General features: G+C 40.1%; 1 protein-coding gene across 1 annotated transcript in view; it reads right to left on the minus strand.

Moving 5' to 3' along the window:
- Positions 1-480: 480 nt before the first annotated feature.
- Xpo1 (exportin 1) overlaps positions 481-16,694 on the minus strand; it is a 40,733-nt gene continuing 24,519 nt past the window's right edge. Inside the window, exons 10-25 of the mRNA XM_051164974.1 lie at positions 16,226-16,354; positions 15,502-15,660; positions 13,171-13,368; positions 11,904-12,042; positions 11,525-11,706; positions 11,287-11,443; positions 11,036-11,199; positions 10,262-10,396; positions 9,380-9,563; positions 8,708-8,814; positions 6,890-7,084; positions 5,906-6,074; positions 4,010-4,144; positions 3,769-3,928; positions 3,174-3,270; positions 481-1,528 (exon numbers count right to left, since the gene is read on the minus strand). Coding sequence (XP_051020931.1) covers positions 1,382-1,528; positions 3,174-3,270; positions 3,769-3,928; positions 4,010-4,144; positions 5,906-6,074; positions 6,890-7,084; positions 8,708-8,814; positions 9,380-9,563; positions 10,262-10,396; positions 11,036-11,199; positions 11,287-11,443; positions 11,525-11,706; positions 11,904-12,042; positions 13,171-13,368; positions 15,502-15,660; positions 16,226-16,354 — 2,457 coding nt within the window. The 3' untranslated portion in view covers positions 481-1,381. The remainder of the gene's footprint in view (positions 1,529-3,173; positions 3,271-3,768; positions 3,929-4,009; positions 4,145-5,905; positions 6,075-6,889; positions 7,085-8,707; positions 8,815-9,379; positions 9,564-10,261; positions 10,397-11,035; positions 11,200-11,286; positions 11,444-11,524; positions 11,707-11,903; positions 12,043-13,170; positions 13,369-15,501; positions 15,661-16,225; positions 16,355-16,694) is intronic.

Genomic DNA, 16,694 nt, shown 5'->3' on the forward strand with positions numbered 1-16,694 from the left:
CACCTGTAATTTTTGTTTTTTTGAGAGAGTTTCTCTGTGCAGCCTTGGCTGTCCTCAAACTTATATATGCCTGCTTGCCTCTGCCTCCCATGAGTGCTGGAATTAAAGGCTTGCCACACCTGGCTTTTGTTTTCAGACAAGCCCTTTCTACATAGTGGCTGTCCTGGAACTTGTCACGTGGACCAGCCTCTGCTGAGATTGGAAGACTCAATGCCCTGCCTCACTGCCACCTCTTACCAATAACCTTAATTTTTGAGACAGGGTCTCTATTATGTAGCCCTGGCTATTCTGAAGTCACTATGTAGACCATGGTAACCACCAAATCATCTGTCCCTGCTTCCCCAGTGGTGGGGTTGAAGGCATGCATCACCACTCCCAGCTAAGAATCTTGTTTATAAGAACCAAGATAAAAATATTACAATCCTTAAATAAAATCACCTTCATTAGTATAGGAATAATTTTAAGTCAGTGAAGGGAAAATAAATGTAAACCAAGTTTATTTTGCCTTTTAAGTAGTGTTCTTAAAGCACTACAGCTTGGTAAACAATGTAAATTAGTATAAGTCATCTCAAAAGCCAGAGTTTTGTTTTCTTTGTTTTTTTTTAATGAGTTGTTAAAAAGATGCAGCCTATTCTAACAGGATAAATATTTTTAACCATTTCACTTTGAGTTAATGAAGGCTCACAAATGAGCAACACTCCTCATTGAGGAAAACAAAAAGCTGTTGTCGACAAGCGACAGCACACACACACAAAAACAAAAAGAACTGTGTAAAAATAACTAACTGTTCCCATATTTTTGAAGTTGCTTTACAATGGGATGATATGCACATGATCTTGCTGCAAACATGACACACAGACTTTGATACATGTAGTCTAGAGACAGACGATTCAGCTCAAGAGGTGCCGACTCCAGACACTGCAGCTAGAACCAACCCCCTGAACGCAATTGGTTTTACTCATTACTTTTCTTCTAGACCGAGATTCAGGCTAGAAAAAAATGCTCCCTAATTAAAATTGGTATTGTTTACAAGAAAAATTTTTATAATTTTGCATTAGAATTTACAAGTATATTTTCAAATCAAATTTACTTCCTCCCCCAGCATTGCCACAAAATGGGCATGAAGTAAAGGTTTAAAAAAAAAATGCCTTAATTTTCAACTTCATGCAAACTAAATAAAGATGACCAAAACAAAAGCTTAAACAATGGAAGGATATTTCACAGAAAATTTCTTATACAAAAAACACATAAGAAAAAGGGCCACTAGGTGACATTTTAATTTACAAATTGGCATCATTTTGGTCGACAAGTAATCCATATGCTGTTTTCTTCTGTGAACAAATGTTGCAGAGAGAAAAGACCCTAGCACGGACTTCAGATTTTAATCACACATTTCTTCTGGAATTTCGTGTGGATTAAGAATTCCAGGTACAGACATTTGAAGTTTATGTTTTTCCTCCTGAGCCTGTCGAAGGGCTGTTTCTCTTTCTTCCAAAAACAGATCAGATGTATCTTCACCTGCGAACTCCTGTGGACACAGATGTCAAATAAAATAAAACTTTAAGTTGCCTCTAGGACTGGGGCAGAATGTAGGTTTTTTGCCATTTACAATAGAAATATAAATTATCTGTCACTTGGATTTATAACTTAAGTGTATGAGTAGAATCATAGACTAAATTAAAAACAAAACTTGAGGAGTAGAATCCAGAATAGTACAGTGTTCTTCCATAGTAAATATATATAAAAATATATCATATTGTGGGGGGTTCTGAGACAGGTTGTTGCCCTAACACCCAACAAGGCTTCTCTATATAGGGTTAGCTGGCCTGAAACTCAGGAGATCCACCTGCCTCTGCCTCCCAAGTGCTGGGATTAAAGGTGTGCCCACGCCCAGCTTAAATATTAATATGCCACACGATCACTGAAATTGTAGCTCAGTCAAATATTCACACAGTTCACGGTCTTGAAAGTATTCTCATATTCTCTGCATTCAGAACTCAAGGACTTGTTATTTGTTGTACATGATCTTCTGACATCAATTCTCATTAAACTATCATGAGTAAATTAACTCAGGATAGTTTGGGTATAAACCACAAAGCCCTGGGATTGTTCACCAGCACAACATTCGTTTCAAGCACTGTCTGTACACAAAGACATTCAGAGCATGCAGGAGAATGCCGTGGGTGGACTGTTTGAACTCACAGGTTTGTATGTACCAAGCACAGGCAACACACCCAGATCCTGTCTCAGAAACAAGATAGGGCTGGAGAAATGGCTCACAACCAAAAGCAAAATATTTACCCCAAAGGGGAATGGACATTGCATTGAATGTAATAGAATCCAGATTGGAGAGATTAAGTTAAGAATAGCTCTTCTAGAGGTCCTGAGTTCAATTCCCAGCAACCACATTGTGGCTCACAACCATCTATAGAGACCTGATGTGCATGCACACACGCAGGTAGCACACTATATATAAACAAACAACAAGAAAACAACAGTTAAAAATAAAAACAGGTAATAGAATCAAAAGGTGAGTGTAAAATCATTAAAAGGGGCTATCAATGTGTTTGTTAGTCTTATTAGATCTGTGCCACATACAATGGTGCACACCTGTGACCCCAGAACTTAGGGGGCGGGGGGCAGAGGCAGGCAGAAAGGCCACACATCCGGTCTCAAAACAAGAAAAAAAAAAAAAAAAAGAAAAGTGGGCAGTGGGGACAATCAACCAGGATGTAGCTCAGTAGTAGAATGCTTGCCTCTTATATAGACACACAAAAAATAATCTAAAATATCTCACAATACTGCAAAATCCATTCAAACAACCTAAAATTATGCGTGCTTATAAAAACCACTGGAGACAGACACCCCTGGACCTTGCTGGGTAGTCCATCTGCTTTAATGAGTCCCACTCAGAGTAGGCAGCATCCCTACAGGACGACCTCCTAGATCTTCCTCCGCCTCCACAGATGAACACAATTAAAAAAGAAAGAAAGAAAGAAAGAAATGCTTAATAGCTGGGCATGCACCTTTAATCCCAGCACTCGTGAGGCAGAGGCAGGGGGATCTCTGTGACTGTGAGGCCAGCCTGGTCTACAAAGAGAGTATAGATACACAGTGCTTGCGGGCGAGCGGGGCAGGCAAATAAAGAAATAAAACCTTAAAAGAATATGTACCTTTATTTGTACCAAGAAGTCCCTTAGATGTTCTTTGAAAGCAGGAATATCTTGATTTAAGCTGAAAAGTCCTGTTACAAAGAGCTTTACTTGAGCACTGCAAATCAAAACAAAAATTAATCTTTAAAAACTAAACATCTATAGTACTCTTTTAAAAGACAATTTGTTTATCCCCAGCATAAGTACTAAATTAAAAACTTAAAAGATTAAATAATGCAGAACCAGAGTGAAGAGAGTTGGTTCAGCTTGTTAAGGCACTTGCACTAAATCCTGGCAGCCTAGGATTCAGAGTAGAGAAAAACAACTAACACCCCTGTTGCCCTCTGAGCTGCACAATGTACAGAGGCACACACCCACATGTGCTACATCTAAACAAGTATAAAAAATTAAGATATAAAAAAAAAAATTAAGATATGCTAGAGAGATGACTTGGTGGATAAGAGCTCATACTGTTCTTCCCAAGGATCCAAGTTCAAATCCCAGCACCGATGTCAGATGGTTCCCAACTGTCTGTAACTCCAGGGGGATGGATCTCACCCCTGGCCCTGCACATACCCACCCATGCACACCCCATATAGTAACGGTAATAATTTACTCTTGTAGATGAGGGAATGCAGACTTAAGAAGATTAGCCACATATTCTTGAATAAACATTTGGTTGTTAACTGGATTTCCAGGATTTAGCGGTGTACTTATTTTTCCTTCTTCAACCAAATTAAACATATATGCAAGAATTGATGCATGCATTGTTAGACCTGTTGAATGGAAGAAACTTATTAAACCAAAGATGAAACACTAACAAGAACAAGGTAAATTCAGTGGGTTCCAGTTCTTACCTGCAGTGTGTGAGGTGTCTGTCACAACAGAAAAGATATGCTGAAGAATATCACAAAAATAAGTCTGATAAAAACTCTGTGCTGCAGCTTCCTCTTGTGCAACATTTTGTAGAAGTGTAAAAAGTATCTGTAAGCCTAGAGTTAATAGAAAATCATTACAGACTGATACACATTTTTTTAAAAGTATGACTGCTGGTATTCTTCAAATATTCTACGAGGTGCGTTGGTGTTGTTGGGCCATTTCTTTCTGAGCTGCTCCATCTGAATTGTGATCCTAAGGACTGAGTGAGTAATAAGTGCTCTTAATTCCAGAGCACTCTCCAGACCCCCAAGATACTGTAACTTTCAGTAATGGAAAGCTGCTTAAAGCACATTCTTCCTTATTGAGGATAATATATACTTACATATATTTAAATACGGGGCACCTAACTATATGTATGGTTAATGCTAGGGTAGACTTGTTCCAAGTTTTTCCTCGGCACATAAAAGGGCTATGGCTGCAGGGCTGGCTACCATCACATGTTCCAAATTAATCTTTTTGGTTTTTGAGTCAGGGTTTCTCTGTAGCCCTGGCTGTCTCAGAACTTGGGTCTATCGCAGCAAGCTGGCCTCAAACTCAAACTTTGCCCCTGCAGTGCCAATATTAAAGGAAGGCATGCACACCACGTTCAACCGAGCCCTCCCTGCCCCAATTTCTTTTTGCACTTGTTTGTTTATCTTAAACTACTAATGGAGCTCACAGCCCCCAGCATATGCCCCAAGCACCACACTATCCTTCTACTATCAGAACTTGGCACACACCCACTGAGATATGAAAACTAAGGAGAGATATGCCCTGTTTAAGCTACAGACAGTGTTTTACCCTGCAAACTAGATTGGTCTTAAAGGCATAAAACCATCAAATCTGATGCTTGTTTTGGGTTATTTTAAACCCAGGCTGTATTCCTAGTGCTGACAAGGCCTCTGTGAGCACCAGGGATACCAGACATACACGCAAACAAACACCTATACACACAAAACACCAGAGTCTAGGATACATCTTAGTTGTACACTGCCAGCACACCCAGAGCTCAGGAGGTAGAGATAATACTACTTAAATTGGAGACTAGCTTCAAATACATGAGATCCTATATCAAAAAACACATGGGAGCTGAAAAGGGGGTCCTTCAGAGGACCCAGCACCCACATACATTATGTCTCACAACTCTGATTCAATGGCACCCAACACCTTCTCCTGGCCTTCACATCCTCCAGGCATGTGTGTAGGGTACAGACACACAGACACACACACACATACACGCAACAATGATCCTCAACTTGTGGGTCCCGACCACAGAGGCTGCTTGAGACCACCAGAAAACACAGATATTTACATTATGATTAATAACAGTAGTAAAATTACAATGAAAATAATTATGGTTGGGGATCTACAACATGAACAACTGTATTAAAGGATCACAGTTAAGAATGCTGAGAGCCACTGCTCATATACACACCACAAATAAACCTAAATAAGATAAAATAGCTATGGAACTGCTTTCTCTTAAGTGATTTCTCCCAACCTCATACAACACTGCTTTACATAACTTACTCTTAGACATGCAAATACCCCATTGATTAAGAAAATCAACAGTCCTAATGCCAAACTATGAGACAGCTACTAAGAGCTAATGGACAGAGTATACACAAATGCATGAAGAAACATTCATTATGTAAGATGAGACACGTCCTCAAAAAAGTAATAAACTTCTATTCCCTGCATTCATTCATTATTTAGACACTTGGCTGAACCCTGATAACCGAGATGACAGGAGGTAAATAGATACTAAGTGACTCCATGTACTTAGTTTCTGGTTTATCACACAAATGATTTAAACCATTTTTCTACGTATTTACCTGTATCTGCAACATTCCTCATAGTATGTTTAAAAGCCCAAATAATAGAATCCAAAACAAGCTTAAACTGTGCCGGTGGAATAGCTAGGAACGCTGGGAAACAATGAGAATTGACGGCTTGAAGTAGTAAGAAAAAGTTCGTTCTGTGTTCTGGATATTCTTCAAAATCCTGAAAGTAAGAACATACACCACAGCTCAGTGTCTGATTCACCATTAAGACGGAGCTGTGAGCCTGCACTCACATGTGTATTTACATTTGTCTCAAAAGGAAATCCCAAACTTTAGGATTTGCTTATTTTTTTTTTCTCTCCTTCATTCATATCACAGGGTTTCTTTGTATAGCCATCGATGTCCTGGAACCTGCTCAGCAGATCACGCTGGCTTAGAACTCAGGGAGACAACGCTGTCCTGCTTCTGGGGTTAAAGGCGTGTGCCACCACCTCCTGCTAGGGTTTGTATTTTCAAGTTGTAAGTGCTGCTGGGAGCATTGTGCTTGCCTGTAACCCCAGCACTAGGGAAGGGAGAGGCAGGCAGAACTCTGTGAGTTCCAAGCTAGCCTGGTTTACTAAGCAGGGCTACACAGATAAACCCTGTGGGGGGTGGGGTGGGGGGTGATGGACAACAATAACAAGAAGTGTACTCATGGCCAGCTTTTGTCTTTTGGTTTTATGAGACAGGGTTTTCTCTGTGTAGCCTTGACTGCTTGACCAGTTTTCAATGTCAGGATTTTGTTATTAAGATCTCCATTATTAGCCATGCATGGTGGCAGAGGCAGGTGGATTGCTCTGAGTTCCAGGCCAGCCTGGTCTACATTATCCCTCGTACTATACTCATGTAATTCTAGGGCTTTAAAATCATTCTTAAAAAATGTTATGGACAGGAGACGGCTCAGCCATTAAAGGCTAGGTTCACAAACAAAAACGTCATTTATATATTCAAGTGTAGAACACACTACAAAATCTTCTACTATATAATAAAACCTACCTTATTGATCATATTCAATGTGCACTCAAACACTGCATCAAATATCTGAGGTATTTCAGCTGTTATATGTCCACCTAATTTGTTGACAATGATGGCCATAGTACTAAGCACTTCTGGTTCTCTAGCAGCTGGGACATTTCTCTGGTAATCAATGAGAACTGCATCCAACAAAGGAGGAACAAAGTTTTCAGCCACCTGTTGGGGTAAAAAGAAAGTTCTTATTATTGCCATCCTTCATAGCCAGGGCTACAGTAACAAGCGTGTGCCAACACACCAGCTTCATACATAGTAAGTCAGAGTCCTAAATTGGCTAGAAGCAAAATAGTGTAATTACAGACTAGATCTCTTGGTGTACTGTAAAGTACAAGTGTATTCTGTTGACACTGCTCTGCAGAGGCAGATGCAGGGACACTGACTTGTATTAAATATGGTGGCTGGTTCTTAGCATCCAGACCATCTGTAACTCTGCAATTAAGGTATCTGGCCTCTTCTATACACATGCAAAATTCCAGGCCAGCCAGTTCTATATAATGAGACCTGTGATTTGAACTTCATTAACGTTAGGGCTGAAGATAGAAGATAACAATACAATTCCTTACCATGTGCTAATCCCTAAATAAGATTCCCCAGGACCACTGAATATAGGATATTTTGGCAACTTCCCCAAGCACAAGGCTTAAGGATTCCTGAAGAATAAAGGCCCTCAAATCTGGGAACCAGTAGTAGCAACTTCCCGTTCTGGCTTACCTTTGACAGGGTAGGAACTCATACTCAATAACTGTACCCTAGTTACTTCCATTACCACAGGAGCTGCTCTTTCATTTAGCTATTCTCAGCATAAAATACTTTGTCCTGGAACTTGCTCTGTGGATCTGCCCCCCAAGGAAAAGGCACATCCCACCCTAACCTAAAGGTGTAACCCAGCTAGCCTCATAAGGTGATTCTCTTTCCTTTGCCTCCTTCAGCAAATCCTACCAGCAGGCGCCACAACTACTGAAACAGTACTCTTAAACTCACAAGTGAAGGTGATGAGACGCCACAGGGAAGAACTTGGACCAGTAAGCAGATACTGTTTACCCATGCCTGACAACTTAGACAGCATATACTTTAGTCCTAAGATTGAAGTGTCAGGCTCTTCCTGTGTACACACACTTGCACATGCTCCTGAGAGTTGGTTCTCCTTCCGTCTCATGGGTCCAAGCGATAGAATCCTCTGAGACTAGAAACATCTTCATCCCCTTAGCTGTCCGCTGGTCGCTCCACTATTCAGTTTTACTGGCTCACAAACATTACTGCTATCACACACTAATAGTGAAAAGGATTCTATTTTTTTGTGCTGATTTGAGAATTAGGCATAACAATCTGCTCAATGTGTTATGTAATTTAAAGTCTGAAGTAGTGACATTTTCTTAATTGCTCAAGATCAAAAATGACTCAAAAGCCTTAATTTGCAATCCTAACTTCCTATCTCAAAGCCACCATAGTAGTAGGTACATGCCTGGACTTTCTTCTGACCCATGTATAACATGAATTCTACTGACCTTTTGTGGCTTAAGTTTTATCTTACCAACCTATAAATCTACCTCTGGACATAAATCTCCAACGCAAAACAACCCATTCTTATCCATTAGCATCTTATATGAAGCAAACAAATTGTTTCAGAAAGCTAAATTAGTATTACTTTACTGTAAAAGGAGACCAGCAAACAATGATATGACATAAACTAAAACTAGACATTTAATTGCCTTTTAATTAAGCAAAAATACATGTAGACATGGCATATTTGAAAATGTACAACCAAAAGAAAACAACCCTTACCATCTGAGGATCATTGGAACGGCTCACCCAACCAGATATCAACTTTAAAGTCTCCCTCTTCACTGTCCGCATACTTCTAATCAATGGCTGCTTTGTAACCATCTCACCTAAAAACAACCAAATATGAGCTAGCTGACAGCCCACAACAGTGACAGCCCAACCTCTCAGATGTCATCATTACAGTGACATTTGAAAAGGCAACCCCCCCCCCTTTTTTTGGATGGAGGAAATGGACTAAAATTTAGAGAAAATAAAGCAACACAACAGCTTAGACAAGCACACAGCTTGGGGCATTTTGCAAGAGGTACTGTCAATAAACTATGCTTGTATGCTTGTAAGCAAGACTAATCTTAATTAGGTAAGCAACACTTGTTGAGAAAGGGTCTTGGACCTTCTGATAACCCCTGAGAAATGCAAAAAAAAAAAAAAAAAAGCGTGTCAAGCTAGTTGTGGTGGCATAGGACTTTAATCCTGGTACTTGGGAGGCAGAGGCAGGTGGATATCTCTGAGTTCAAGTCCAGCCTGATCTACAAAGTGAGTCAGTCCAGGACAGCCAAGGCTACAGAGAAACCCTGTCTTAAAAAACAAAAAAGAAAGCCTATCAAAGACAGTGGAAGCAGAATGTTTTTTACACAGCACTCTTTCTTTCCCCAAGAAGCCAGAATCACTTACCATTAGCTTGAATAGCTGCAGAAATATTTTCACTGAGGCACTTATACACATTAAGCATGTCTAAGTAAATTCTCCCAAGCTGAATTACAAAAGGATGTCCAACAGCTTTGCAGGCTCTCACATTAGTTTTTAATATGCTACCCAGCTGCTTCACTGTTTCAGGATCTTTCAGGATATCCACATTCTGAAATGATCACATTAAAACATAACCACTCTTACTCAAAATTTCATCTTATTTGTAATCTCCAAAGACAAATACAGCCCTGGGTTGTAGCTCAGTAGTAAATCCTAGGCTTAATCCCTATCACCTAGTCAAACCTAAAACTCAAAAAGTAAGAGTGACATATTCTCGCCTTTCTCAGTTTTTGCTTTGCCCTGCTTTTGAGACAGGGTCACCTGGGTCTCAGCTGAGCACCAACTTGCTATGTAGCCAAGGATGGCTGGGCTTCTAACCCTGCCTCTCATCTAACTCCCAGGGCTACACTTGTGCACTACTACCAGGCCTGGCTCCTGCGGTGTTTCCGTTGGTCAAAGTCCTATCAAAGCTCTCATGGACTAAGGAAAGGGCTGACTGGGCCAAGGGCTTGCCATACTCCCTGAGGGCCTAAGCTCAGATCTCTAAGGAGCAATAGCAAAGCTGGGCTGTTCTCCCAGGGACCTTATGAGACCTAATTTTCAGAAAATGCAAGGCAAGGACCAAACACCCCAGGCTGTCCTCTTATTTCCATGTGTATAGTGGGCACACCCAGGAACACACATACTTTTAGTAAAAAGGACATTTCCACATTGCTGAGATTCGTTTAAACCTTATTAGAACTCAAAAACAAAATAATCCCCACCACTCCCTCCCAAACAACAACAAAACATACACAAAAGACTTACTTTGGTTGCCTGCTGAATTATACTGTCCCAAACTTGATTAGGGAGCAGCATGTACTTCTCTATTAGATGCTCTTGAACCGTCTGGTCTGTCTGTGCACCAATCATGTATCCTACCGCTTCATAAAACGTATGGACCTATTTGTGAACGCAAACACTTTAATTTTCATATTCTCATGCCTTCAAATAATGGAAAACACACATAAGCAAATTACAAATACTCTCAGAATGTATTGATTATTGCTTCCTTTTTTTTTTTTTAACCAATTTTTAAATAGTATATTTTTGATTATGTGTCTGTATGTAGGGGTATGGGATATGTGCTTCTAAGTATAGAAGCCTGAAGAAGAAGTCATAAGATAAAAATGGATTAGCCCTTGAACTGGAGTTACAGGGAGTTATTAATTAGCATTCAATGTGGGTGCTGGGAACCCAACTATAATCCTCTGCAAGAGCAGTGCTCACTCTGAACTGAGCTGCCTAGTCCTCCTCTGTGCATGTTACTTTTTATAAACTATTAAGAACTGGTCAGGTGACTCAACAGTTAAAGAGGACTGGCTCTACCTCCAGAGACTCAGGATCTAGCCCAAGCACCCAGGCAGTGATCAACGTCAGTAACTCTAGTTCCGTGGTATCTGATGCCCCCTTTCTGACTTCTTTAGGCACCAGGAACTCAGGAGGTGAACATACAAAGATACATACACACACACAAATCTATACATAGATACATACATGCAAAAAACCCTCATACACATTAAGTAGCAGTGGCTTACATACCTGCTGAGGCTGAAGATCACAAATTATAGTATTTATGTTGTTTAAAATTTCATCAATAAATGGCATTACTTCTCCAACTTGAACCTGAACAAAATGCCTACGGCATTTCTGAGCTATTTTAATAAATGTATCACAAGCCATGTCCTGGACTCCATCATGGGTCTCTAACAAGATAAGAACATTTATTTATTGCTCAATATAACAAACAAAAAGTGAAATTAAATACACGGAGTTTATTAAATGAGATTTACCATGCATGAATTCAAATAGCTTGTTTACTACTGTCTTCAAAAACTTCCAATGTGCTCTCAAAAATCGTGGGTATTGACCTACTATGTACATGATATTCGATGCAATAATAGCTTTATTATCTTTGCCTCTTTTCTGCTCACATAATCCTAAAAGATCCTACAAAATAAGACAAGTTTTGGTCATGTAAACTCACAGGACGTGCTCACTCACGGCTCTACCTCACCGTGTGCGCCATACCTTGATGACCGTGACCAGGAAGCGCTTCTCGTCCTCCTCGTGCATTGCCCCACTGATGGAGCCTATTGCCCAGCACAGCGTGTTCAGGTTCTTCCATGACCATTCTGTACCGTTCACTTGATTCTGAAGTTTCTTAGTCATTATTATTTCTGTATCTACATAATCCAGATGAGTAAGATAAACTGCAAAGAAAAAAGATTGCAGGTGTTTCACAACAAAAACATAAAAGAAAAAAATTTTTTTGCTAAGGTGTAACAGCATATTAATAAGTATATGGTCACTGAAAGAGTAAGTTAAGTGTAGAACTTTGACCAAACAGTACTTTCACAAATAGGGCATAAAATGACAAAGAGCAAATTACTGTCACTTATGAACTTACCTAATGTTTCTCTCATATTCTTATACAAATTTATGGAATCAGTATCCTTCATGAACTCTCTTACAACTTCTCCCTGATCATTTTCTACAACCAGTACCTCCTCTGGTTTAGCCATACGACTAACCATCAATAAACGGACCTACATATCAATAAAGACACTGTTAAGACATTTGATATCCATGCCAAATATAAAATTGGTAAAAGACATTTAAAAGCATATACTTATTAACATGCCACACAAGTCCAAGTGATTCTGACAAGAAAGCACAAATGGTAGCACACTCCTAAGACCTCCCTATTTAGAAGCAAATAAAGGATAGTCATACATGCTTTTAACTAAAACTTGAAAGCTGATACGTAAGGACCAAAAGGTCAAGGGTTAAGACTGATGAAAGTGACCTACAAAAGGCTTTATTCCCAGCACTGGGAAGGCTGGGTTCTTAGGGCCAGCCTGGTCTATACAGTGAGTTACAACTAAGACACAAACTCAAAGGTCTTGTCTGCAATAGAAAATCTCTAAAAAGTAAAAAATAGCATAAATGTTAACGTTGCAACACTGAATTTCAGAACCCTGTTTTGATTAGTGCCTTTTTCTTTTTCCTCAGTGTAGCCTTGGCTGTCCTAGACTCAAACTCACAGTGATCTGCCTGCCTCTGCCTGCCAAGTGCTGGGATTAAAGGCACGCATCACCACTGCCTGACGCAGATCATTGTTTTCTTGTTTGGGTTGGTTTTTTGAGTCAGAGTTTCTCTGTGTAGCTCCAGCTGTCTCTATGTAGACCGGGCTGACCTCAAACTCAGAGAGACCTGCTTGCCTCTGCGGTTGGTGATTTTATGGTTAGTTTACCGTGCATCAGTGTTTTGCCTATATTTATGTCTGCATAAGTCTGTCAGGTCCTCTAGAACTGGAGTTACAGACAGTTGTAAGCTGCCATGTGGGTACTGGGAATTGAACCTGGGTCCTTGGAAAGAAGAGCCAGGGCTCTTAACCACCGAGCCATCTCTTCAGCCCTTGACCCATGTTTTTTTTTTTTAAATGGTTATCTATTTATTTATAATCATTTCCTGTGTATTGACTGAACAAATTGGGGATAGCAAATGAACACACACTCTAATAAATATGGATGATACAACGCTACTACTTTAAGAACCATACTTATAAAAACTCCAACTGGAAAGCCTCCCCTTTTTATATTCTACTCCAACAATTACTTAGCCATCAAATCTACAGTCAGCATGCGAGCACTCACCAACCATTTCATCATTACCTTTGATAACACAGTCAAGTACAGCTGTCTCCTAGGAGGAATATCAAAATGCTGACTCCCAGATAACAACGGAGAAGCAGATGTAGAAAATGGACTCTCTCTGTAGAGCTCGGCTGCCAAGTGATTCCAGTACTCAAGACAGATTTTAAAAATTTCAGTTTCTTCCACTTCTGATACCAACAACATATAATGAAGGGCCTACACAGCAAGACCAAGAGAATTAGAATATTACTACCACCAAATCTCTAAGCTGCTTCCCATCACTTGATCAGGATTAAAAATTAATATTCTGAAGCTAGGCTGTGGTGGTGCATGATGAGAGTCCCAGCACTTAGAAGGCAGGCACAGGCTCTCACAGGTGGCCAGCCTGGTCTAGAGAGTTTAGATCCAGGATAGGCTACAGAGAAAGCCTGTCTTGAAATAACAACAATCTGTTTGAAACACATCTAAAATTTCACTCCTCAAACAGACGGAAACCTGGCAACAAATATTTCTTCTGCCATGCCCAATAGTTTTTCTAGTATACATATAGCTGAGTTACAGTCCAGCTCTGTAAAAGGCCTTACAGCTGAACACCCGCCCTGTGGCTCTAGTACAAGCACATGGGAATGCAGGAAGATCACGTTAACATGTCATCACAGTAAACCACAAGCTTGAGCTCAGTCTGGGTGACAGAACCCCCCCTTATCATAAATGGGTCCTGGTAATGGGAAAACACAATACTAACACTGTTGGTTGCAGAGATGAGATCCTCACAACGTTGAGGATGGGCTATAAACCAGGACTAAAGGACTCAGCCTCAACAAAAAACAAGGGCTCTTATTATCTATCAGTGACACAAAGAGTTGCACATTCTAAAATTGTAGTATTAGTTAACCATGAAGAAGGCACTAAGGTTCATTCTCTCCATGCTAAAATATGTATTTAAAAGATCATGTACTGCTAGGCCGTGGTGGCGCACCCCTTTAATCCCAGCACTTGGGAAGCAGAGGTACAAAGATCTCTGTGAGTCCTAGGCGGGCCTGGTCTACAGAGCAACTTCCAGGATACCCAGAGCTGTTACACAAGAGAAACCCTGTCTGGGGGTGGGGGTAGGGTGGGGCAACTTAATGCATATAAAGTAACTAGATTGGGGGGAGGGGGCTGGAGAGATGGCTCAGAGGTTAAGAGCACTGACTGCTCTTTGAGAGGTCATGAGTTCAATTCCCAGCAACCACATGGCAGCTCCAACCATCTTATAATATCATCTGATGCCCCCTTCTGGCATGAAGGTGTACATGCAGGCAGAGCACTGTATATGTAATAATAATAAATTAATTAAAAAAAAAAAAAAAAAAAAAAAGTAACTAGATTAGATAAATCCAAAGTACAACAGTACTAGTTTCATGGATACAAAGTTTGCTGTGTTATACCTCATTCTTCATATGTTAAATTGACACTGTGAGACAGGGTTTCTCTGTGTAGCCTGGCTATTTTGGAATTTGCTTTGTAGACAGACCTGGCTAGCCTTGAACTCAAGAAGTCAGGCTGCCTTTGTTTCCCAGTTCTGAGATTAAAGGCTTGTGCTAGGACTGGAGAGATGGTTCAGATGCTCTTCCAGTGACCCTGAACTCCATTCTCAGTAACCACATGGTGGCTCACAACCTACTATAATGAGATCTGGTGCCCTCTTTTGGCCTGCAGGCACACATGCAGGCAGAACACTATATACAAATAAAGAAACATTTAAAGGCACATGCTACAAAATGCCCAGCTCTCTGGCAGTTGTACTTTTTTTGTAGACCAGGCTGGCCTTGAACTCACAGTGATCCGCCTGCCTCTGCCTCCCTGTGTGCTGGGATTAAAGGCATGGGCCGCCACGCATGGCAATTCTTATACTTTTAAATTGGATACCAGTTCAGACAGAAAAGCCAGACATAGTAATACTGTTCATCACAGGAACACACACAACAAATTAAAATGTCACATTGGGACAGCCTTTAGAAAGCTAATAATTATCAAAATTACCTAAGCACCTGAGAAGGTGAGGGAATAGGCTACCCATGAGTTCAACACCAGTCTGCCCTACAGTGTACTAAGCCACCATAGGAAATAGTATGAGACCCTGTCTCAAAAAGCCAGCCTGTGGCGCCTTTAATCCCAGCATTCAGGAGGCAGAGGCTAGTAGATCTATGAATTTGAGGTCATTGTGCTTTACAACTGAGTTCAAGGACAGCCAAGACTACATACAGGACCATGTCTAAGCAACCAACCAACCAACCAACAGGGGGGAGCAAACAAGGCTTCTCAAAACGCACATACAAAAGAGACAAATGTCAGGGCCAAACATACCTCCATGAGTGCTTCCCTGAGATTCAGTCTTTTTTCTAAAAGTTGACCATGTTCCTTTAGAAAGGTGCAAAGAAATAAACTGAGGTTTTGAATAAAGTTCTGTTCATCATCTTTTCCATTTGAGTATGCAAGTCGAATATTAGTATTTAAAGGAAGCATCTGCAAAGTTTAAAACCATTATCAATTTTGGTATTATGAATCCAACAAGAAATTACAATACCCACTTTCTAATACAAAGGGCTGTCTTGGGTTTGTTTTTGGTCAATCAAGACTGATATATTCTTTTAATTTTTATAAGACTTTCTCTCAAAAGAAAAAAATTGTAACAACATTTATATGGCAAACAGTAACAAAACATCACGTTTAACTTCCTAGATAATCAAACTGGAGCTTGAAATAATTCTTTCGCACTTGTAACAACATCTTAGATTGAGGAGAAGAGGTCAAGCCTATCAATTTCCTGTTTTGTGATCAGTCTCCACAATATTCAACCTTCAAACTTTCAGAACTATATTATCATGGTACCCTAAAACCTTAGGGGAGGAAACATAAAAATCTCTGCTTAAGGCTGTACATACTGTGCATGTAATCACACCATGACTATTTAAATGTTCTACAGTTTAACTTAAATCCAACATGTTTTGTTATTTGGCAGTGTTGAATATGATCTAACCATTTCTAAAGCATAAACAATTCAGAAAATTTTAAAGATAGTGGCATGTACCTGTTTTAGCTGCATCATTGTAAGTGTAAACAGAGTTTCAAATTGTTCCTCATATTGGCTTACACTCACACCAGCGATCTCAGTGAGGCACTTTAGAGACACATTTCGAAACATTGGGACATTCAGGAACTATTTTTTTAAAAGAGAAATAAAAATTAAACAAGAACTATTTTGTTCAATAATGACAAAAGTGAGTGGGTGGAGAGTTGATTGTGGTGAAAAGCATTTGGTGCTCTTTCAAATTCTTTTTTCAACACCCAATGGCAGATGACATGTACCAAGTCCCAGGGGTGACCTCTATGCACGAGCACCAGGCACTCATATGGACGGACGGAGAGACGGACAGGGACACACACGCACACGGTGCGCACACACACACACTAAAACCCACTCTCAAAAAATAGTATTTTTCAGGTAAAATAAATTTCATGGCCACAGTGTTGAAGCATGTGCCACTAAACCTGAAGAT

This window comes from Acomys russatus, chromosome 22, assembly GCF_903995435.1.
Source record: "Acomys russatus chromosome 22, mAcoRus1.1, whole genome shotgun sequence".
Taxonomy (NCBI): domain Eukaryota; kingdom Metazoa; phylum Chordata; class Mammalia; order Rodentia; family Muridae; genus Acomys; species Acomys russatus.